At 46.6% G+C, this 24,302-nt stretch overlaps 1 protein-coding gene across 10 annotated transcripts in view; it reads left to right on the top strand.

Annotated features, from left to right (window-relative positions):
* LOC139264307 (uncharacterized) overlaps positions 1 to 24,302 on the top strand; it is a 382,502-nt gene that overhangs the window by 146,382 nt on the left and 211,818 nt on the right. For all 10 annotated transcript variants that reach the window (XM_070880566.1, XM_070880561.1, XM_070880557.1 and 7 more), the window contains one exon: positions 15,503 to 15,641. In XM_070880566.1, the coding sequence (XP_070736667.1) occupies positions 15,503 to 15,641 (139 nt within the window). The remainder of the gene's footprint in view (positions 1 to 15,502; positions 15,642 to 24,302) is intronic.

Genomic DNA, 24,302 nt, shown 5'->3' with positions numbered 1-24,302 from the left:
TTTTTTAAAGATGAAGTCACATTTGCAACTTTCCAATCCACTTGGATGAAACCCAATTCCATTGAGCTTTGAAAGATATCATAACTGAACAGTTACAAACCATATCACTGAGCAAGTAGCAAGCAAGAACAACAATGACCGATTACAATGTCAGGAAGCAGCTACCAACGGGAATATGTGAAATCACAGAAAAAGTTAGAAAGTTCATGTTTTGTCTTGTTTTGATGTTTCATTGCAAAAAAAACAAATTTTGGTTGCCTTCACTGCTTGCAAAATTAGGTACTCTGAGGATTTTAGTTATCAGTAATTTTCCATTACTGAATATGAATGGAGGAAGGATTAGGGCTTACAATCATCAGAATAGGGTTAAAATTGCTCTTAGTATTTTGTGGTACTTTGGGGGTGATCTTAACTGCTTACCCGGCAGAAATTGGGAGGGCAGGTAGCTAAAATCAGTTGGCTGACCCATCCACGAAGTCCTACACCGATCCTGCTGTCTTGCATTTACACCTGCCTGAAGCCAACAGGATTCTTCTTTAAATATCGGGGTGCAATGATGTCATCAGGCTTAACTGGCCTGAGGGAGAAGCCATTGTGACTTTCCTGACAACGGGAAGAGGATCTGGGGCCTGGAACGACTCAAATAGATATGTTTTTTAACTTTCCTTGTGGGGCCAGGAAGAACAGGAGTACTCCTTTGAGCACCTCAAGGAAAATTTAGGCCTATCCTGCCCTGGGCTCTCCCCTTACCTTACACGAGACACCCCTAAAACCCTCTCCCTGCTGCTTACCTTGATGACAGCGACCGTTCCTTTGGTGCTGGCTGGGTAGCCACCTGCTACCAGAAATTCTACTCCTGTCAGCTGCCACGTCCAATCCATTTCAGGCAGGCAGCTAACCAGCGGCAGGCAGATGAAATCCAGGAGTTAAAATCGCCCGGGCCTCGCACTCCAAAAGTCAGGGGGGAATTGGCACTCACCTCACCCTCTGCCTGTCCAATTCCTGACCCCAGTTAATATTGGGGCTTCCAAGTCAGGTGTGTGTGAATTACAACCCATAGCCACATGTGACTCACATGCCATGACAATTTGGCCCTCAAAGCCCAGGCAATGCAGTTCTATGTGCATTTATATTCCTTACAGGTTTATTTTGTTTGAATTTTATGAGCTGGTGTGGGGTAGCAGGGGTTGGAAAAAACATTTTTTTGTGTTTTTGCTTTATTAGTTAATACATTTTAACACCAAAATTTGTTATCTTCTGCAGCTTGAAATATATACAATTAATGAAAACATAGATTTAAACTTCATATAAGAACATAAGAAATAGGAACAGGAGTCGGCCATAGGGCCCCTCGAGCCTGCTCTATCATTCAATAAGATCATGACTGATCTGATCATGGACTCAGCTCCACTTCCCTGCCTGCTCCCCATAACCCCTTATCCCCTTGTTGTTTAAGAAACTGTCTATTTCTGTCTTAAATTTATCCAATGTCCCAGCTTTCACAGCTCTCTGAGGCAGCGAATTCCACAGATTTACAACCCGCTGAGGGAAGAAATTTCTCAGTTTTAAATCTCTGTTTTAAATGGGTGGCCCCTTATCCTAAGATCATGCCCTCTAGTTCTAGTCTCCCCCATCAGTGGAAACATCCTCTCTGCATCCACCTTGTCAAGCCCCCTCATAATCTTACACATTTCGATAAGATGGCCTCTCATTCTTCTGAACTCCAATGAGTAGAGGCTCAACCTACTCAACCTATCCTCATAAGTCAACCCCCTCATCCCCGGAATCAACCTAGTGAACCTTCTCTGAACTGCCTCCAAAGCAAGTATATCTTTTCGTAAATATGGAAACCAAAACTGCACGCAGTATTTCAGGTGTGGCTTCACCAATACCTTATATAGCTGTAGCAAGACTTCCTTGCTTTTATACTCCATCCCCTTTGCAATAAAGGCCAAGATACCATTGGCCTTCCTGATCACTTGCTGTACCTGCATACTATCCTTTTATGTTTCATGCACAAGTACCCCCAGGTCCCACAGTACTGCAGCATTTTGCAATCTTTCTCCATTTAAATAATAACTAGCTCTTTGATTTTTTTCTGCCAAAGTGCATGACCTCACACTTTCCAACATTATACTCCATCTACCAAATTTTTGCCCACTCTCTTAATCTGTGAATCTCTAAGGTAATTAACCCACAATGACAAAAATGATTTTACCCTTCTTCTCAAGATAATTGCTCTAAGTAATTGAGCAGGAGCAATTGTGAAAGTTCAAGTTGTGCCTGACACATTGGCCCCGATAATAACTGCGAGGCGATGGGGGCAAATTTAGCGACTGGGAAATCCGGAAGTCGGACTTCCCAGAGGTCCTGATGAATTTAACAGCATGACCTGATTTAAATTTTTTGCATGCGTTTACTGGCCGCAGCCAGACAGACTGAGAAACTGGCTGGTTGTCGAGTGTGAAGGCAGCCGAGGAGCAGAGCAGAGGTAAGTCGGACATGGGGAAGGGTGATGTCGGATATCAAGGGAGGTCAGAGAGGGATTTGGAGATCACAGAGGGAGTTGGAAATCAGAAAGGGAATTTATGATCGGAGAGGGAGCTGGAGATCGGAGGCAGGTGAGTCAGACATCAGGGATCGATCGTGGAGAGTATGCGTCAGCCGATCATGGGGAGGGAAGCAGATAAGCTTGGAGTGCCAGTGGGAAGCACTCCTGCTTCTCCTGGCCTATAAGTAGTGCAAAAAAGGCATGTACCTTATTAACTCAGCTCTTCTCACCTCCCTTCAATTGCTCGGGGGTCAAAACTGCCCCCATTATTTGTGCTTCATTGGAACCTATTGTTAGATGATGTGGACATGGATTGCCTGAAAATCCACAGCTCTCCAGCGCATTCCCATTGTCACTCCCATGGGAGTGCGGTGGAGGGCCTGCAAATTGGATTGGGACCTGCATGTGGTGGGTCTCGGCCTGGCATGGGAGTTTCAGTTGGATCTTCTACGAGATAGAGCTTCTACCCACCCTGCAGCATAGAAAAAAGCATGGCTGAGAATGTGGACTCTGTGACCCCAGTTTGGAGGAAGAACACCAAGCTGATACACTGACTGGAACTAGGCATACCAGCTAGTCCCATGGCAGAAATGGGGCCCACCTTGGCGGTCCTGGCCTGGGATGTGGCCACGACATTTGGAGATTTGGTGAGTGCAAAGTTTTATAAAGGTCGATGTCTATTGTCTGTTGATGTTTGTGGGGCAGACCTTCCCCTGGGATAGGCAGGAAAATCAGTCCCTATAGGTTTGTTCAGATCCAAATGTAATTCTATCTGACAAACAAAATTAGACAATTTCCAGCCACCCTGCAAAAATCATATTCCTATGATCCTCTTAGAATGTAAACATAATCTGCAGGCTAGGAACCTGAAGCAGTTTATGTGCCTTTACTCAGTATTATTGCCTTGAATCAATGGAACATTTCTGTACTCCAAAATAACCTGCATAAACAAGCCTAGAAATTATTATTGGCTATTTTAACAAAAGTGTTAACCTGTTAGTTTGAATGAGTTAATGGTTACATTTAAATAGCAAAAACGAATGTCATTAGGACATATTAAGCACTTGTTTGTTAATAACGGCAACAGAAACTTTTAGGCTATAGATGGTCAAATTCTATCATATTTTTTTGGATTACATTGGGACATTTCCTAATTGTACTTGGAAGTTGAACAAATTAAGAGAAACAAAACATTGCATACATTAAGATAAACTTCTCGTTCTTTAAAAGAAATTCAAAGTTCCTTCTGTACTCTTCATTCCTGACTTGAAGTTGTATTTTGTTTTTTTACCAACAATTTCTGCACCAGCATTATTGTTTTTGTAATGTTTCTGCACTCTCACTGGTGCCTTCTTTGGGCAATGAATTTAAACTTAACTGAGATCAAGCTGTATGATTGCAATTCCTATTTGTAAGTGTCAGTTTAACCTCTTTCAAAGAATATGAAATCTTCAATCTATGATATGTAAAAAGATTTTGCATTTATAAGGTGCCATTCACCCCCATAGGACATCTTAAAGTGCTTCACAGCCAATTAAGTACTTTTTGAAATGTAGTCACTATTGTAAAGTAGGAAAATACAGCAGCCAATGTGCATACAACAAAGTCCTGCAAATAGCTTTGAGCTAAATTACCAGATAATCTGTATTATTGTGTTGGTTGAGGAAAGGTTGAGTGGGTTGGGCCTCTACTCATTGGAATTCAGAAGAATGAGAGGTGATCTTATCGAAACTTATAAGATTATGAGGAGGCTTGACAAGGTGGATGCAGAGAAGATGTTTCCACTAAAAGGGAAGACTAGAATTAGAGGGCATAATCTTAGAATAAGGGGCTGCCCATTTAAAACTGAGATGAGGAGAAATTTCTTCTCTCAGAGGGTTGTGGATCTGTGGAATTCGCAGCCTCAGAGAGCTGTGGAAGCTGGGAGATTGATTAAATTTAAGACAGAAATAGACAGTTTCTTAAATGCTAAGGGAATAAGGGATTATGGAGAGCAGTCAGGGAAGTGGACCTGAGTCCATGATCGGATCAGCCATGATCATATTAAATGGCGGAGCAGGCTCAAGGGGCCTTATGTCCTACTCCTCACATTTCTTATGTTCTTATGTTCTTATAAATAAATGCTGGCCAGGACACCTGGAGATCTCCCTGCTTATCTTCAAATCGAAGCATGGGATCTTGAGATGGCAGACAGGACGTTTGTTTCATATCACCCAAAAGGCAGCACCTCCATCATTACAACCCCACTTCAGTACTCAGTGTCAGAGCAGTGGGAGGCATTCAAGGAGGAGATCCTGAGGGTTTAGAGCAAGTATGTTTCCTTAAAGAAAAAGGGTAGGACTAACAAATCTGGAGCTCTCTGGATGTCAAGGGACATACAGGGTAGGATAAAGAAAAAAAGGAAAGCTTATGAAAGATACCGAGGGCTCACTATTGCAGAAACTCTAGAGGAGTATAGAAAATGCAGGGGTGCAATTAAAAAGGAAATTACGAAAGCAAAGAGAGAGCATGAAAACATTTTGGATAGTAAATTCAAGGAAAACCCAAAGATGTTTTATAAATACATTAAGAGCAAGATAACTAAAGAACGAGTAGGACCTATTAGAGACCATGGGCTAGAATCTGCACTTTTTTCCCCCACTTAAGACCCATTTTACAGCTGAAATGACGTATAACACCCATATATGGCCCATTTTGGCACAAAATGGAAACTGACAGTCATTTTTAGGAAACTTATCACCGAGCGTTACTTTCCCCATGTGCTTAACGCCGGGAAAAAATATTACCGCTCGCCCACTTTTTTTGGGCGGCATCATCAGAATGAGCAAAATCAACGCCGATAGAAAAACATAGAAACATAGAAAATAGGTGCAGGAGCAGGCCATTCAGCCCTTCTAACCTGCACCGCCATTCAATGAGTTCATGGCTGAACATGAAACTTCAGTACCCCCTTCCTGCTTTCTCGCCATACCCCTTGATCCCCCGAGTAGTAAGGACTTAATCTAACTCCCTTTTGAATATATTTAGTGAATTGGCCTCAACTACTTTCTGTGGTAGAGAATTCCACAGGTTCACCACTCTCTGGGTGAAGAAGTTTCTCCTCATCTCGGTCCTAAATGTCTTACCCCTTATCCTTAGACTGTGACCCCTGGTTCTGGACTTCCCCAACATTGGGAACATTCTTCCTGCATCCAACCTGTCCAAACCCGTCAGAATTTTAAACGTTTCTATGAGGTCCCCTTTCACTCTTCTGAACTCCAGTGAATACAAGCCCAGTTGATCCAGTCTTTCTTGATAGGTCAGTCCCACCATCCCGGGAATCAGTCTGGTGAATCTTCGCTGCACTCCCTCAATAGCAAGAATGTCCTTCCTCAAGTTAGGAGACCAAAACTGTACACAATACTCCAGGTGTGGCCTCACCAAGGCCCTGTACAACTGTAGCAACACCTCCCTGCCCCTGTACTCAAATCCCCTCGCTATGAAGGCCAACATGCCATTTGCTTTCTTAACCGCCTACTGTACCTGCATGCCAACCTTCAGTGACTGATGTACCATGACACCCAGGTCTCGTTGCACCTCCCCTTTTCCTAATCTGTCACCATTCAGATAATAGTCTGTCTCTCTGTTTTTACCACCAAAGTGGATAACCTCACATTTATCCACATTATACTTCATCTGCCACGCATTTGCCCACTCACCTAACCTATCCAAGTCACTCTGCAACCTCATAGCATCCTCCTCGCAGCTCACACTGCCACCCAACTTAGTGTCATCCGCAAATTTGGAGATACTACATTTAATCCCCTCGTCTAAATCATTAATGTACAACGTAAACAGCTGGGGCCCCAGCACAGAACCCTGCGGTACCCCACTAGTCACTGCCTGCCATTCTGAAAAATACCCATTTACTCCTACTCTTTGCTTCCTGTCTGACAACCAGTTCTCAATCCACGTCAGCACACTACCCCCAATCCCATGTGCTCTAACTTTGCACATTAATCTCCTGTGTGGGACCTTGTCGAAAGCCTTCTGAAAGTCCAAATATACCACATCAACTGGTTCTCCTTTGTCCACTTTACTGGAAACATCCTCAAAAAATTCCAGAAGATTTGTCAAGCATGATTTCCCTTTCACAAATCCATGCTGACTTGGACCTATCATGTCACCATTTTCCAAATGCGCTGCTATGACATCCTTAATAATTATAATATCGCCCAGCGTTAATTTCCGCACGGAATTAACGGTGAGATTCAATAATACTGCCTGCCCACTTTTTTTTGTTGTAAAGAGCACATTTGGCGAAACTAACGCCCAGGGTTTCGCCCACTGTCACTTTCACCATCTCACACTCATATCGCCCACAATATCGCTTACCCAAAAAAACGGCCAGAAAAAGTGGAACTGTTCTGAACGAACACCAGCGGTGTGGCTGACATTTTTTAAATCACAGGTCGCTTCATTCAAAAGGCTGCCTCAACTTCAGGGGAGTTTGCATTGACTCTGGAGTTCTTCTCAGGTGAGGTGAACATCTCAACAGACATATTTTCAGACTCTGGACGATTGGGGGTTTACTCCAGATGTATTTTAGTGAGGAAATCATTGCTTCTGATCAATCGCTATTATACTTTCAATGCAATGTGGTCCAGAAAACAATAACTGTGCTTAAGCAGCGCTTCAGATGACTTGACCACTCAGGAGGGGAGCTACGATACAACCCTGAGCAAGTAGGTAAATTTGTGGTCGTGTGCTTGATGCTGCACAACCTGGCTATCAGGAGGGGCCAAGAATTGCCAGAAGGCACTGATGCTCCACCTTAGGAGAGAGAGAAAGAGGACGACGAGGGGCTGGACGTTGTCCTAGGGCCAGACAATCAGGCTAGCTATGTGACCATGCTCACGACCCCCTTCTGACGGCAGGAAAGGGCCCATGGTTGCTACATTGCTGCAAGACTCTGACGTGAGGAGCTGATATCTGAACGATTTGCCTGAAAGAGAGTTGATGTGAGTGACAACATTGACACGCTGCTGTGTGTGTGCAGCTCAGACATCAATGATGCCCATCACCTTGGTGCCAGTTAAAGTTTACGTCGATTGATGTTAAGTTGTATTTAACCCTTTCATGTTAAGGAATCACCAGTGTGTAACGGTGCAGCTATCTAAGACAATGCACAACAAGGTTATGGTCAATAAAATTTTTTTTGTAGCAACATTGGTCTGTAATGATAAGTATCACAGGCAATATCACCCAATCCCCGCCCACACCCCACTTTTTCCACCATTGACATCAGTCAAATGTTCAACATGTCCAGCAACACGGAATACAAAGGCAAAGCAGGAGGGTGATCCCCAGTCCCCATACATTACAACAAATTGCATACACCCAGATGGAGATATAACACAGCCATAACTTGTGGACATGCACCTCACTTTCCTTCCCTCCCTCCCCTTCTTCTCCCCACCTCTACCCCTTCCCCTCCTCGCTCCACGGCGCCTGGCCGAGGAGCTATTCAGACGGTTCCTCTTTGGGGGGAATGAAGGCAGATGCGGTGGTTGCACAGATACGGGAGCGGGGGTGCCGAGGGTGCAACATTCTCTGATGCAGAAGCAGGATCTTGGTCCTTGCTCTCACCTGTCGCTTGCAGTGGTGGTGAGGAAACTAGGGGTGGAGTGCCGCGCTCAGGGACCACTGGGAGGCCTGTGCCAACAGTGTTCCTCGCTATCGCATGCAGGGCCTCCATCATCCGCGGAATATACTCAGGTCATGGTGGGCAGCTGTCAGGATATGTCCCCCAATGCTTCGATGAGCTGGTCACCAATGTCTACAGTCCTTCTGGACAACTGTGCCATCTCTCCACTGTCATGTGGTGCTTGTGGAACAGACCTGCCACGTCCACGAGACCTCTGCGGGTCAGCGCCATCCTGGGGATGAATGGGGTGCCCTATGGTGAGGTGCTTGGGGCCGGTACCTCCAGAGTGGAGGCGGCAATGACTGGAGGACCACTAAATGGCCTTGGGGTGGAATGGCTTCTGGAGCGTGGCGATGCAGGTTCCTCGAAGTCCGCGCGCTCATTCGTGGAGAACAGACTCAGCAGATTGACGTGCGAGAATTGGAGCTCCTCAGCACCAGATGTAGGATCGTCTGGAGAGTCGGGCCCCGTGCCCCCACCTTCTGGCCTCTGTAGTCTTGCCTTGGGATGCGCTGCTGGCTGAGCTGCAAAACGCAAATGAGGTTATTCGAGGAGAAGGGGGTGCTAAGGTCACAAGGTCAGTCCAGCGCTAGACACAGCATATGCATGACAAAAGCACCACCGCTCTCAAAATCATCGCAGACATCACATTTCATGACCATCAACACATTTGCATTGCAATGATTTTCATTAGGCCATCATTATTTCTATGACAATTTTAGAAATCATCTATCAAATATGATTGTTCGGATATGAGTGGGTATGGCATCTATTGACTTCACATCACGCAATGGTATAAGCTTTACTCATGTGGCATCACTTCAGGATCTGCAGATGTGTCCGTGGCTGTCCGGGGGTGCTTCCCCACGAGTGCGAGCACCCGCTCCTCCATCTCAGTGATGTCGCTGGTGACTGGTGGCCCCCCCACCCGTTCGCCTCTGCACGGACCTCATCGTCGATAGCTTCTTCTGTAAAAGGTGACAGGATGACATGGCATGAGATCATTGCATTATATCATTACTAGGTACTGTCACAGAGACTGAAACAACACATAACCGACAGATGTAATCATGATTATTATGAAAATTATCATTCTTTACCTAAATTCTTTACACCGTGACCGCAGACTTTGAGTAAAACATTCTCGGTAAAAGTGAAAGACCTCACATCTGCTGATAGTCACTCATGACTGTTACAAATCAAATTATATAAATACATAAGTACATGGAAATCAATGTAATACTTACTCTTGAAGATCCCACAAGGTCGTTCCATTGTTTGCGGCATTGGTTGCTTTCTCTGTTATGTATGTAAACTTGTATATACCCTGTACAGCCACTAGAAGGCTCATCCCCTGGAGTCCCAAGGGATCCCACAATCCCTTGGAGGCACAGGTACTTAAGGAGGACTCATAGGCTGGAGAGGCACTCTGGAGACCTACAATAAAAGACAACGGTCACATTTTACTTTGAGCTCACAGTATCCAGTCAGTTGTTCATATATAACAACTGGCGACGAGATACAGATAACGAACTCAATGATGCAAAGAACAGTGGGCATCCTGGAGAAATTCTCGAAGGGAGATGATTGCGAAACCTTCGTGAAGCGACTCAACCAATACTTCGTGGCCAACAAGCTGGAAGGAGAAGCGAATGCTGCCAAACGAAGGGTGATCCTCCTCACTGTTTGCAGGGCACCAACGTATGGCCTCATGAAAAATCTGCTTGCTCCAGCGAAGCCCACAGAGAAATCGTACGATGATTTGTGCACACTGGTCCAGGAGCATCTGAACCCAAAGGAATGCATTCTGATGGCGAGGTACCGGTTCTACACCGACAAAAGGTCTGAGGGCCAGGAAGTGGTGAGTTATGTCGCCGAGCTAAGACGCCTTGCAGGACATTGCGAATTTGAAGGACATTTGGAGCACTTTTTCGTACTTGGCATTGGCCATGAAGTGATACTTCGCAAACTTTTGACTGCAGAGACCCCAACCTTGAGTAAGGCCATAGCGATAGCCCAGCCCTTCATTGCCACCAGTGACAATACTAAGCAAATTTCTCAGCACACGAGTGCTGCTACAAGTACTGTGAACAAAGTGATCTTGTTTTCATATCGCAATGTACAGGACAGGCCCCACTTGCCTGCAGCTGCACGTGCGCAGATGTCTCAGAGTCCACCATCAAGGGTGATGAATGCAAGGCCATTAACACCTTGTTGGCGCTGCGGGGGTGATCATCGTTTCCATTCATGCCGCTTCAAAGGGTACGTTTGCAAGGACTGTGGAACAATGGGACACCTCCAATGTATGTGCAGGCGAGCTGCAAACCCTGTTAATCCTGCAAACCACCATGCTGCAGAGGTGGACAGATCCACAGCGGATTACGACGAACCAGAACCTCAGACCGAGGAGGCAGAGGTATATGGGGTGCACACATTTACCACAACGTGTCCCCCAATAATGCTGAAGGTTGAATTAAATGGACTCCCGGTGTCAATGGAGCTGGACACGGGCGCGAACCAGTCCATTATGAGCAAAAAGACTTTCGAAAAATTGTAGTGCAGCAAGGCCTCAAGGCCAGTCTTGACTCCCATTCGCATGAAACTGAGAACTTACACAAAGGAACTGATTCCCATAATTGGCAGTGCTACTGTAAAGGTCTCCTACGATGGAGCGGTGCACAAGCTACCACTCTGGATAGTACCGGGCGATGGTCCCACGCTGCTCGGCAGGAGCTGGCTGGGAATGATACGCTGCAACTGGGATGACGTCGAGCTGGACAGGCTGCAACAAGAGGGCATAATTTCGCCGATCGAATTCAACGAGTGGGCCAGTCCTATTGTCCCAGACCTCAAGAGAGATGGCACCGTCAGAATCTGTGGCGATTACAAAGTAGCTATCAATCGTTTCTCCCTGCAGGATCAATACCCACTACCAAAGGCTGACAACCTTTTTGCTACGCTGGCAGAAGGAAAGACGTTCACGAAGCCGGACTTGACCTCGGCCTACATGATGCAGTAGCTGGAGGAATCATCGAAGGGCCTCATCTGCATCAACACGCACAAAGGTCTCTTCATTTATAACAGATGCCCATTTGGAATTCGATCAGCCGCGGCGATATTCCAGAGAAACATGGAAAGCTTACTGAAGTTGGTCCCACGCACGGTGGTCTTCCAGGACGACATCCTGGTTACAGGTCGGGCCAGAGTCAAGCATCTGCAGAACCTGGAGGAGGTTCTTAGTCGACTCAACCACGTGGGGCTCAGGTTAAAACGCTTGAAGTGCGTTTTCCTGGCACCTGAAGTGGAGTTCCTGGGGAGAAGATTCGCGGCGGACGGCATTAGGCCCACCGATTCAAAGACGGAGGCAATCGAGAATGCACCGAGGCCACAGAACGTGACGGAGCTGTGGTCATTTCTAGGACTCCTGAACTACTTTGGTAACTTCTTACCGGGTCTCAGCACTCTGTTAGAACAACTGCATGCCTTACTGTGCAAAGGAGAGGAATGGGTATGGGGCAAAAGCCAAGAAAATGCTTTTGTAAAAGCTAGAAAATTGTTATGCTTAAACAAATTGCTTGTGTTGTATGTAAGCATTTGGTACTAGCATGTGATGCGTCGTCCTATGGCGTCAGGTGTGTATTGCAACAAGCTAATGAATCTGGGAAATTGCAACCGGTTGCTTATGCATCCAGAAGTCTGTCTAAGGCTGAGAGAACCTACAGCATGATTGAAAAAGAAGCGTTAGCGTGTGTTTATGGGGTAAAGAAAATGCATCAATGTCTGTTTGGGCTAAAATTTGAATTGGAAACGGACCATAAGCCACTAATATCCCTGTTTTCTGAGAGTAAGCGGATAAATACGAATGCATCGGCCCACATCCAAAGATGGGCATTCACGTTGTCCACATACAACTATGCCATCCACCACAGGCTAGGCACAGGAAACTCTGCTGATGCTCTCAATAGGCTGCCATTGCCCAACACGGGGGTGGAAATTACGCAGCCCGCAGATTTACTCATGGTTATGGAAGTATTTGAGAGTGAGCAATCACTCGTCACAGCCCGACAGATTAGAACCTGAACGATCCAGGATCCCTTACTGTCCCTAGTAAAAAATTGTGTGCTTCATGGGAGCTGGTCCAGTGTCCCAGTGGAAATGCAGGAAGAGATAAAGCTGTACCAGCGGCGCAAAGATGACAAAGATGACTGCCTTCTGTGGGGCAATCGGGTAGTGGTCCCCAAGAAGGGTAGAGACACTTTCATCAGTGACCTCCACAGTACCCACCCAGGCATCGTAATGATGAAAGCAATAGCCAGATTCCACGTGTGGTGGCCCGGTATTGATGCGGACTTAGAGTGCACAGATATAACACATCCTCGCACCCAGGGAGGCGCCACTAAGTTTATGGTCTTGGCCCTCCAACAGTGGTCGAGGGTCCATGTCGACTATGCAGGCCCGTTTTTGGCTAAAATGTTCCTTGTGGTTGTAGATGCATACTCCAAATAGATTGAATGTGAGATAATGTCGGCAAGCACGTCCGCTGCCACCACTGAAAGCCTGCGAGCCATGTTTGCCACGCACAGGACTACCTGATGTCCTTGTGAGCGACAACGGGCCATGTTTTACCAGTGCCGAGTTCAAAGAGTTCATGACCCTTAACGGGATCAAACATGTTACATCTGCCCCGTTCAAACCAGCATCCAATGTTTAGGCAGAGAGAGCAGTGCAATCTATCAAGCAGGGCTTGAAGAGGGTAACTGAAGGCTTACTGCAGACTTGCCTATCCCGAGTTCTGCTTAGCTACCGCACGAGACCTCACTCGCTCACTGGGATTCCACCTGCTGAACTGCTCATGAAAAGGGCACTTAAGACAATGCTCTCGTTAGTTCACCCTGATCTACATGAACAAGTAGAGAGCAGGCGGCTTCAACAAAGTACATATCATGACAGTGCAAATGTGTCATGCAAAATTGAAATCAATGATCCTGTTGTTGTATTGACTTTTGGACAAGATCCCAAGTGGCTTCCTGGCACTGTCGTGGCCAAAGAGGGGAGCAGGGTGTTTCAGGTCAAACTTTCAAATGGACTCATTCACCGGAAATACTTGGACCAAATCAAACTCAGATTTACGGACTATCCTGAGCAACCCACTTTGGACCCTACCTTCTTTGACCCCCCAACATACACACCAGTGGAAACCGACACCGCGGTTGGCCACGAAGCAGAACCCATCACCTGCAGCAGCCCACCAGGACTCATCACACCAGGCAGCCCAGCAAGACCAGCTGTACAGCAGCCCAGCGAAGGCCCAACAAACGATTCACCAAAACCAGCATTTGCACCGAGACAATCAACCAGGGAAAGAAAGGCCCCAGATCGACTCATCTTGTAAATAGTTACACTGTTGACTTTGGGGTGGGGGGAATGTTGTTATATATGTAAACTTGCATATACCTTGTACCGCCACTAGAGGGCTCATCCCCTGGAGTTCCAAGGGATCCCACAATCCCTTGGGAGCACAGGTACTTAAGGAGGCCTCACAGGCTGAAGAGGCACTCTGGAGACCTGCAATAAAAGACTAAGGTCACACTTTACTTTGAGCTCACAGTATCCAGTCAGACTCTTTATTCATATATAACACTCACAAACCTCTTTGGTCGCCGACAAGACCACCTTTGCTATCTCGTCCATATCCTCTGGTAGGCTTTGGGGTGGGCTTCCCACGCCCTCCCTGTGTCAAATCACCCTAGCGTAACTCGACCTCCTGCAGGAGGGAGGCATTTGCCTCGTCCAAGAACCTCCTGGCTCTTCTGCACCCACCAATGTGTTCCTCTCCCAGCTCACTGCTCTCTCCAGTGTCAGTCTCCACAGTGTGCTGTGATTCCTCCTCTTCTCTCTCCATTTGGGGAAGGTCGTGTCTGACTTACGTGATTGAATTTTTTGAGGAGGTAACAAGGAGGGTCGATGAGGGTAGTATGTTTGATGTCGTGTATTTGGATTTTAGCAAAGCTTTTGACAAGGTTCCACATGGCAGACTGGTCATGAAAGTAAAAGCCCATGGGATCCAAGGCAAAGTGGCAAGTTGGATCCAAAATTGGCTCAGAGGCAGGAAGCAAAGGTTAATGGTTGATGGGTGCTTTTGTGACTGGAAGGCTGTTTCCAGTGGGGTTACGCAGGGCTGAGTGCTAGGTCCTTTGCTTTTTGTGGTATACATCAATGATTTAGACTTGAATGTAGGGGGTATGATTAAGAAGTTTGCAGATGATACTAAAATCGGCTGTGTGGTTGATAATGAAGAAGAAAGCTGTAGTCTGCAGGAAGATTTCAATGAATTGGTCAAGTGGGCAGAACAATGGTAAATGGAATTCAATCTGGAGAAGTGTGAGGTAATGCATTTGGGGATGGCTAACAGTGCAAGGGAATGCACATTTAATAATAGGACACTGAGAAGTGTAGAGGAACAAAGGGATCTTGGAGTGCATGTCTACAGATCGCTGAAGGCAGCAGGCCAATTAGATAAGGTGGTTAAAAAGGCATACGGAATACTTGCCTTTATCAGTGGAGGCGTAGAATAGAAAAGCAGGGAGGTTATGCTTGAACTGTATAAAACACTAGTTAGGCCACAGCTAGATTACTGCGTGCAGTTCTGGTCACCACATTATAGGAAAGATGTGATTGCATTAGAGAGGGTACAGAGGAGATTTATGAGGATGTTGCTTGGACTGGAGAATTTTAGCTATGAAGAAAGATTGGATAGGCTGAATTTGTTTTCTTTGGAACAGAGGAGGCTGAGGGGAGATCTTATTGAGGTGTATAAAATTATGAGGGGCCTAGATAGAGTGGATAGGAAGAACCTATTTCCCTTAGCAGAGGGGTCAATAACCAGGGGGCATAGATTTAAAGTAATTGGTCGGAGGTTTAGAGGGGGTTTGAGGGGAAATTTCTTCACCCAGAGGGTCTGGAACTCACTGCCTGGAAAGGCAGTAGAGGCAGAAATCCTCACCACATTTAAAAAGTGGTTGGATGTGCACTTGAAGTGCTGTAACCTACAGGACTAATGACCAAGAGCTGGAAAGTGGTGTTAGGCTGGATAGCTTTGTTGACCGGTGCGGAGACGATGGGCTAAAATGGCCTCCTTCCATGCTGTAAATTTTTATGATTCAATTAGCTATTGAAGTCTGCGGAATGGGGCTTGAGCCCACAACCTTCTGACAAGGGCAACGATGCTATCAATGAGCCAAAGTAATTTACCATTTCTTTTATAGCACGTCGTTATTCACGAAGGAAAACAATAGATGAGCCAGAGCTGTATTCTACATTGAGAAGCAAAGCCAAAAGAATTAACGAATGTGGACTCTTACTGCAACATATTCCCAAAGATTTCGATAATGAAGATCAATTGAAGTATGAAAATATTATCTACATATATTAATAGAGTTGTTATTTGATTATGAAAGTTACAGGACTGTGAATTATATAAAGGTATCTGTCTTTTTGAAGTTTACTTTCCCTCCTATTTCAAGCTTCACTGGGCCTCACAAAAGCTGAGAGTATGGGAAGATTGTCTATACCCACACTACTGTTGAGTCAGCTGCTAAGAAGTGTATAAATGCAGCCTATTGCTAACTCTCTCCCTGGTTTTCTGTCCTTTATGGGGAAGTACTTAGCAACCTCATTCACTACACTGAGGCTGAGATTGACAACTTAGTAGAGTGTTGGATAACAGATCAATTCACAAATATAATGTGTTAGAGTTCTATTGAACTATGACACCACACTACCCCAATTAAAATCTATTTTATTGGGAATTGAGCTCTGTTGGGATAATATTTGAATTCCCAATCCCCAGTATATTGAATGATAATTTGAATAGTTCAAAACTCTATAAACTACAAGCATTTCTGCTTTTTGACAACAAATAAAACTTTGCTTCTTTGTTTCCACTAACACAGATGATGTTAAGTATTCAGTTAAATCGTCTGACTTCTGCTTGAATGCAAAAGTGTTATTTTCTCTAACCATTATTGTATGGCAAAAAATATAAACAAAAGCTTTCATGTATCAACTGTTCTATTCATGGAATCTTACCAGAGCCAAAGTAGAAACATTCTGGAAAAGATTTATTTAACAATTGGAATCGAACAGAACTGAAATAAAAGCTGATAGTTCCAGAAAGGATGACAATGAGGTCAATTTTGAGTTCCCTCGTCTGGCGCTAGCAAAGTGGTGACAACCTCAAAATGGGGTCAGTAGCCTTATCACCCCATTAACACCAGCAATGCGGCTGGCTCCATTTTTAGAGAGGTCTAAAGCAACCAATGCACCCATCTGATTCAGGCAATAGGCTCCCTTTAATATGGAAATCAAAGACCTATGACGTAAATAGGACCCCGTTTGTTATTTTAGGTAGGAACTGGTCCGTTCAGTTTAGACCAGTTCCATGGGCGAGAAAAAGCCCTCTGCATTCCTGCAGCTTTCATTCGGGGACACCCACGCTCCGTGATTGTGACCCCATCTACATCTTAGCTTGCATTCGGCAGCTCGATCCAGTGTTCAATCCAAATGTCAGAATTTATCCCAGTATCTCTGTTGCCTATTGCTTGAAAATGTATCCTTATTCCAATACAAGTGTTATTCTGATCAAGCTGTCCTTCGGCCATATCCCAGGTTCCTACAGATCAATGTCCCATTTCCACCTCCACAAGGAGAAATTTACTCCTGATTTTTATCCGCTTCCTCACTGATCAGAATTAGATTCTTGACTCTGCTATGTAGATTCACATGAAGTTCTTACTTTTTATGTACATTGCCTAAATTGTTTGGCAATCTCATCAGTTTACTGTAGCCTATGGTCATAAGGACCAACTTTCTGAGTGTGCACTCTCAGTGTACCACACATTTGGAAAATTGGCCGTATAGGGACCATTTCCAAAAGGTAGGAAAATGGTTACTAGAATGCTTTCTCTCCAGTCAGAAACTCATGGCCAATTCCACTCGATCTACTTTCAGTTAAGGAATGTCTTTAAAGCAGTATCCATTAAGAACATCTATAAGACTGATGAGGTAACATTACTATTTAGATTTAGTAGCCATAGATGATTCACACTTTGGCAGGTTCATCCGTCGACTGGATTTTGTGGTCACCTATAATGACCTCACTTCTCTACTTCCAATTTGCCCTCCCTAGACAGTCTCCGGGGATGGATATATGGTGGAAAGCAGAGAAGGAATAAAATCCGAGTATTATATAACATAAGAGGGCAAAACCTCCATATATTCTAGTGAGGGGACAGAAGTGCAGGGCTTCCGACCATCGCTTTCTCTTGTTGGTGCCTCCAACCCAAATCCTGGGGATGGAGTCATATAAATATTCAGCATGGGCACTGTAGAAGTGCAACGGAGGTGCACATATTGTCACCAGAATCTTGGGAGTATCACCCTGCTTCTCCAAGAGGGGGCCTCAAGGGTCAAACTCAGCCAAAGACAAGGCTATAAAAAGATATAAAAGCCTCCAATCTCGTGACTGTCATGTTTGTAACCTTCACATAACTGTAACCTTTATGTAACAACACTGTATAATGTATACACCTGAGAAATGCACACCTTGACCACGGGGTGAACTTGTGGGAGACACTCCTCACCTGGTTATCCAGGTATATAAAGGGAGGTCCCATGCAGGGTCATCACTTCTTGGTCCTGTGAATAAAGGTACAGGTCACAGAGTGACCTTGTCTCCAGTATGTGCCTCGTGTTAATTTGCTGTAGTGTGTAAGGACACAACATTTGGCGACGAAAAATGGGAATCAACGACTCAAGAGAATGGCCACCGGTAGCACAGAGGAATGGTACTGTGTTGGTAAGAACTGGAACGATTTCGTTGAGAGGCTCCAGCAGAGCTTTGTCACGAAGGACTGGCTGGGAGTGGCAGCGGCTGACAAGCGAAGGGAGCATCTACTGACCAGCTATGGACCTAAGATATACATGCTGATGAAAGACCTGCTCGCAACCGAGAAGCCGGCGGACAAGACTTTCGAGGAGCTCAGCAAACTGATCAGTGAGCACCTCAAACCGGCGAGTAGTATACACATGGCCTGACACCGATTCTATATGCACCGACGTCGGGAAGGGCAGAGCATACCGGACTTCGTTGCGGACCTTCGGCGCTTGGCCAGCCTCTGTAAGTTCACAAAAGCCTGCAGCGGGGAGATGTTACAGGATTTCTTCATTGAGGGCATTAGTCATGCCGGGATTTTTAGGAAGCTAATTGAGACCAAGGACTTGACTTTGGAAGCAGTGGTGTTGATTGCTCAAATCTTCATGGCAGGGGAGGAGGAAACCAAGATCATATACGTGCGCAACTCTGCTCCCAACGTGGCGATGGAGCAGGGAGTTAACATGGTAAACGCGACTCAGAACCCCACAGGCAGGCAAGGGCAATTCGACACCAACCAAGCTGTAACAGACTAAGGTGGGTCCTCAACAGAGACAATGGCAGGTTGAACGGACATTTACACCATCACAAGGGACAATACGTCCCAGGATGGGACCATTGACACCCACAAACAGAGTGTTGAAGAGTAATCAAAGAGACAATCAGAGAGGAATGCCTGGTAACAGCTCTTTTGTTCACAACGATCTCAGCTCATGCTGGAGTTGCGGGGGCAAACATGCTGCGAAGACCTGCCAGTTTCAACAGTTCATCTGCAGAAATTGTAACTTGAGTGGACATTTAGCCAGGATGTGCAGGAAGCCCGCAGCGAGGCCGGTTTACGAAGTGGATGAACCACAAGAGGGGTCTGCAAGGCAGGGGTATGCCTGAAGTTCAGCGGGTCCAGGTGGCAAACAGCCACAGCTTATACACATAAACACCACCTATGATGATGAGAGGACTGTTAAACGGCATCCCGGTACGCATGGAGCTGGATACAGGAGCCAGCCAGTCACTTATGAGTGTCCAACAATTCGAGAAACTGTGGCCACTCAGAGCTAGCAGACCCAAACTAGGACGCATTGACACGCAACTACGGACGTACACCAAAGAGATCATCCCAGTGCTAGGCAGTGCAATGATGGTGGTCACACATAATGGATCTCATGAACCGGCTGCCACTCTGGATTGTCCCGGGAAATGGTCCTGCGCTTTTGGGGAGGAGCTGGCTAGCCGAGATGAACTGGAAATGGGGGGATGTGCACGCCATTTCATCTGTGGAGCGAAGTTCATGCTCACAGGTCCTACAAAAGTTCAAGTCATTATTTCAACCTGGCGTCGGGACTTTCAAAGGCACCAAAGTAAGGACACCCATCACCCCGGACGCCACACCAGTGCACCACAAAGCCAGAGCTGTGCCGTATGTGATGCGGGAGAAAATTGAGAGTGAGTTGGACAGGTTGCTAAGAGAGGGCATAATTTCGCCCGTTGAAATCAGCAACTGGGCAAGCCCCATCGTCCCTGTTCTAAAAACGGATGGCTCGGTCAGGATCTGTGGCGACTACAAGGCCACCATCAACCGAGTGTCCCTTCAGGACCAATACCCGCTTCCGAAAGCGGAGGATCTTTTTGCCACGCAGGCAGGCGGCAAGCTGTTCACCAAGTTGGACCTCACTTCGGCCTACATGACCCAGGAACTGGCCGAAGAATCCAAGCTACTGACCACCATCACCACGCACAAGGGGCTATTTGTCTACAACAGGTGTCCGTTTGGCATTCGTTCAGCAGCCGCTATCTTTCAGAGGAACATGGGAAGCCTGCTCAAATCCATCCCCGGAGCAATCGTATTTCAGGACGACATCCTTATCATGGGTCGAGATACCGAGGAACACCTCCACAACCTGGAGGAGGTGCTATGCCAACTGGACCGGGTAGGCCTGCGACTAAAGAAGTCCAAGTGTGTGTTTTTGGCCCCAGAGGTCGAGTTTTTGGGCAGGAGGGTTACCGCAGACGGGATCCGGCCCACCGAATCCAAAATGGAGGCAATCCGTCGCGCGCCCAGGCCCGGCAACACATCAGAGTTGCGTTCATTTCTGGGACTATTGAACTATTTCGGGAACTTTCTACCAAACTTAAGTACATTGCTGGAGCCGCTACACGTGCTCGTGCGTAAAGGTTGCGATTGGTTTTGGGGGGACTGTCAGGAACGGGCTTTCAATCGGGCGCGGAACCTGCTTTGTTCGAATAAGTTATTGACCTTGTACGACCCCTGTAAGAAATTGGTTTTGACATGCGATGCATCATCCTATGGGGTTGGGTGCGTGTTGCAGCAGAGTAATGATGAGGGCCAACTCCAACCTGTGGCTTATGCCTCCAGGTCGCTCTCCAAAGCAGAAAGGGGGTATGGGATGGTTGAAAAGGAAGCACTTGCATGTGTCTTCGGGATGAAAAAGATGCACCAGTACCTTTTTGGCAGAAGGTTCGAGTTAGAAACAGACCACAAGCCGTTAACATCCCTGTTGTCCGACAGCAAAGCTGTCAATGCCAATGCGTCAGCTCGCATACAGCGATGGGTTCTCACGCTGGCTGCGTATGACTACACCATACGGCACCGGCCGGGCACCGAAAATTGAGCTGACGCACTCAGCAGGCTTCCACTGGCCACCACTGAGAGAGCAGCGGAGCAAAGCACGGAGATGGTCATGGCTGTCGATGCCTTTGACAGCACAGGCTTCCCCATCACAGCCCACCAGATCAAAACTTGGACAAACAGAGATCCCCTCCTATCTCTGATTAAGAAATGTGTCCTGACTAGCGATTGGGCGCCCTCACAAGGAGCAGGCCTGAAGAGGTCAGACCGTTTCACAGACGGATGGATGAGCTATCCATCCAAGCCGACTGCCTACTATGAGGCAGCCGGGTAGTCATGCCCCAGAGGGGTAGGGAAGCATTCATCAGGGAACTCCACAGCGAGCACCCAGGCATCATGCTTATGAAGGCCATTGCCCGGTCACATGTATGGTGGCCAGGAATTGATGCAGACCTGGAACACTGTGTTCACAGGTGCACGACGTGTACCCAGCTGGGCATTGCCCCCAGGGAGGCCCCACTCAGCCCGTGGCCCTGGCCCACCAAGCCATGGTCACGTATTCATGTAGACTACGCGGGCCCGCTCATGGGAAAAATGTTCCTCATTGTTGTTGATGCGTACTCGAAATGGATCAAGTGCATCCTATTGAATTCGTGCACGACATCCACCACAGTGGAAAGTCTGCGTGCGGTCTTTGCGACCCACGGCTTGCCGGACATCCTAGTTAGCGACAACGGCCCGTGTTTCACTAGCTATGAATTCCGGGAGTTCATGTCGGGTAATGGCATCAAACATATCAGGACAGCACCGTTCAAGCCGGCTTCCAATGGCCAGGCGGAACGTGCGGTCCAAATCATAAAGCAAGGCATGCTCCGGATTCAAGGACCCTCCCTTCAATACCGTCTATCGCGCCTCCTGCTGGCCTACAGGTCCCGACCGTGCTCGCTCACGGGGGTCCCGCCAGCGGAACTACTCATGAAACGTACACTAAAAACTCGGCTGTCCCTCATTCATCCAGTCTTGTCAGACATTATTGAGGGCAAGTGCCAGTCCCAAAATAAGTGCCACGACCGTAACTCAAAGGGGAGATGGATAGAAATCGATGACCCTGTATTTGTTCTTAATCACGCTGTGGGGCCCAAGTGGCTCGAGGCTCCTGTAATTGGTAAAGTGAGGAATAGGATCATAGTGGTCAGACTCAACAATGGGCAGATATGCCGCAAGCATCTGGACCAAGTAAAAAAAAGGTTCAGCATGGACACTGAGGAACCTGAGGAAAATCATGAGATGCTACCCACACCAGTGCCAGTGAACGAGCAACAAGAACCGTCAGCAGCATGCACAGTTCCTGCGGTCAGCCCAGACGAGCCGAAATCACCACAGGTGACAAAGACGCATGCCAAGGCTCAACAACCAGAGCCCCAACTGCGGCGCTCCACGAGAGAGCATCGACCGCTTGAAAGACTCAATTTTTGACCCAAAGACGTTGGGGGGAGGTGATGTCATGTATGTAACCTTCACATAACTGTAACCTTTATGTAACAGCACTGTACACTGTATACACCTGAGAAATGCACATCTTGACCACAGGGGTTGAACTTGTGGGAGACACTCCTCACCTGATTATCCAGGTATATAAAGGGAGGTCCCATGCAGGGTCATCACTTCTTGGTCCTGTGAATAAAGGTACAGGTCACAGCGTGACCTTGTCTCCGGTATGTGCCTCGTGTTGATTGGTGTAGTGTGTAAGGACACAACAGTGACAAAGGGGCATTTCAGAAATGGAAGTTGATCCTTCTGGGATTGATTGTCATATGCCTTGTCATTGTGGGCCATGCTCAAGACCCACAACAGGTACTATACCTGCCTCAGCAGTTACAGGTCTTGTTGCCTTATCAGCAGTGAGATTAGCAGAATTGCCAGTGTAGCCCAAGAATGACCTCAAACGTGTTCCCAAACTGCTGGCAGTACATCGGAGAGGTGAGCAGAAAAAACACCTGCCTTCCGCAGGTCAGAATTTTGATCTTACTTAAGTAGGGCGGAACCTAGTTGATTTGGGTTCAATCCCAAATATCAATTCCCTCTGCCATAACAATGCTGGAATCCCACCAAATATTATTCTGGGATTTGTTTTTAGAAACGAAAAGGCAATTTAGCACCCCAAAACCCATCCATTATTTAAAGATAAACACCACCTTTTCACCACTGTTTGATTTGTTTTTCGGGTGCCAAGTGGCCTTCTAAAACTCCAATATTACAAGCCGGAAGCACGCTGCCAATGATATTGCGATAGCAGAAAATATCACCGGCCAGGGCCCACTTTTGAAACAGGCGTTAGGCCCTTTGCATATGCAAATATAGGACCGAACATGTGTTTGAAGCCTCCTCTGCAATATTGGTTTGGCCTGAGGCAGCCGGCTTATCTGAGAGCCACTGCTGGCATTGCAATAGCCCGATCTTCGATTTATTTTCACCCCTACATGTAGACACAGGGATTTTTCTCTTGAATGCCCATTTTTTGGTGCACTCGAATTTCCATGCACTTTCTTCAGGAACGCATCTGCAGTTGAACCATGATTGTCTGGTATAATGAGGGATCAACCCACCCACAAATCTGCTAAATGATGAAAAATGGTCGATAACTTAGAGTCCCCAAATATTGAAAACCCTAAGACAACAAAAAGGGTTACCTTTTAAATTGGAAAATTAAATTCCTTACAGATATAACACAGCTATGGGCAGGCATTCCAATCAACAAATGTTGTTTTCAGTGTTTCTGTGGAGAAGCCTTGTAGGCATGAATCACGACAAAGAAATTTCAATGAGTGAACCTTTGCATATCATGTCTGCTACACAGATGATCTGTGCTATGAATCAGAAGTGTGAGGTAATGCATTTGGGGAGGGCTAACAAGGCAGGGTAATACACAACAAATGGTAGGATACTGAGAAATGTAGAGGCACAGAGGCACCTTGGAGTGCATGCCCACAGATCCCTGATGTCATGTATGTAACCAGCATATTACTGTAACCCTGATACAATTGTAACCCTCATGTAACCCTCACTGTACATACTTACTAGAAATGCACATCTTGACGACAGGGGGTGTACTTGTGGGAGACAATCCTTACCTGGAGATTCAGGTATATAAGGGGAGGTCCCTCGCAGGGCCAGCACTCCTTGGTCCAGGTAATAAAGGTGAAGGTCACAGAGTGACTGTGTCTGCAGTATGTGCCTTGTGTGATTATGTTTAAGAGTTAAAGACTCAACACCTGGCGATGGGAAACGGGAATCACTGAACCCAGAGGATGGCCACCGGTAGCTCAGAGGAACGTTACCGTGTGGGTGAGGACTGGGATGATTTTGTGGAGAGACTCCAGCAGACCTTTGTCACGAAGGACTGGCTGGGAGAGGATGTGGCTGACAAGCGGAGGGCGCATCTACTAACAAGCTGTGGGACAAAAACGTATGCGCTGATGAAGGACCTGCTCGCACCCCACAAACCGGCCGACAAGTCTTTTGAAGAGCTCAGCCAGCTGATCAGCGA

Source organism: Pristiophorus japonicus, chromosome 5, assembly GCF_044704955.1.
Source record: "Pristiophorus japonicus isolate sPriJap1 chromosome 5, sPriJap1.hap1, whole genome shotgun sequence".
NCBI lineage: Eukaryota > Metazoa > Chordata > Chondrichthyes > Pristiophoridae > Pristiophorus > Pristiophorus japonicus.
This window is presented reverse-complemented; position numbering and strand designations above follow the sequence as displayed.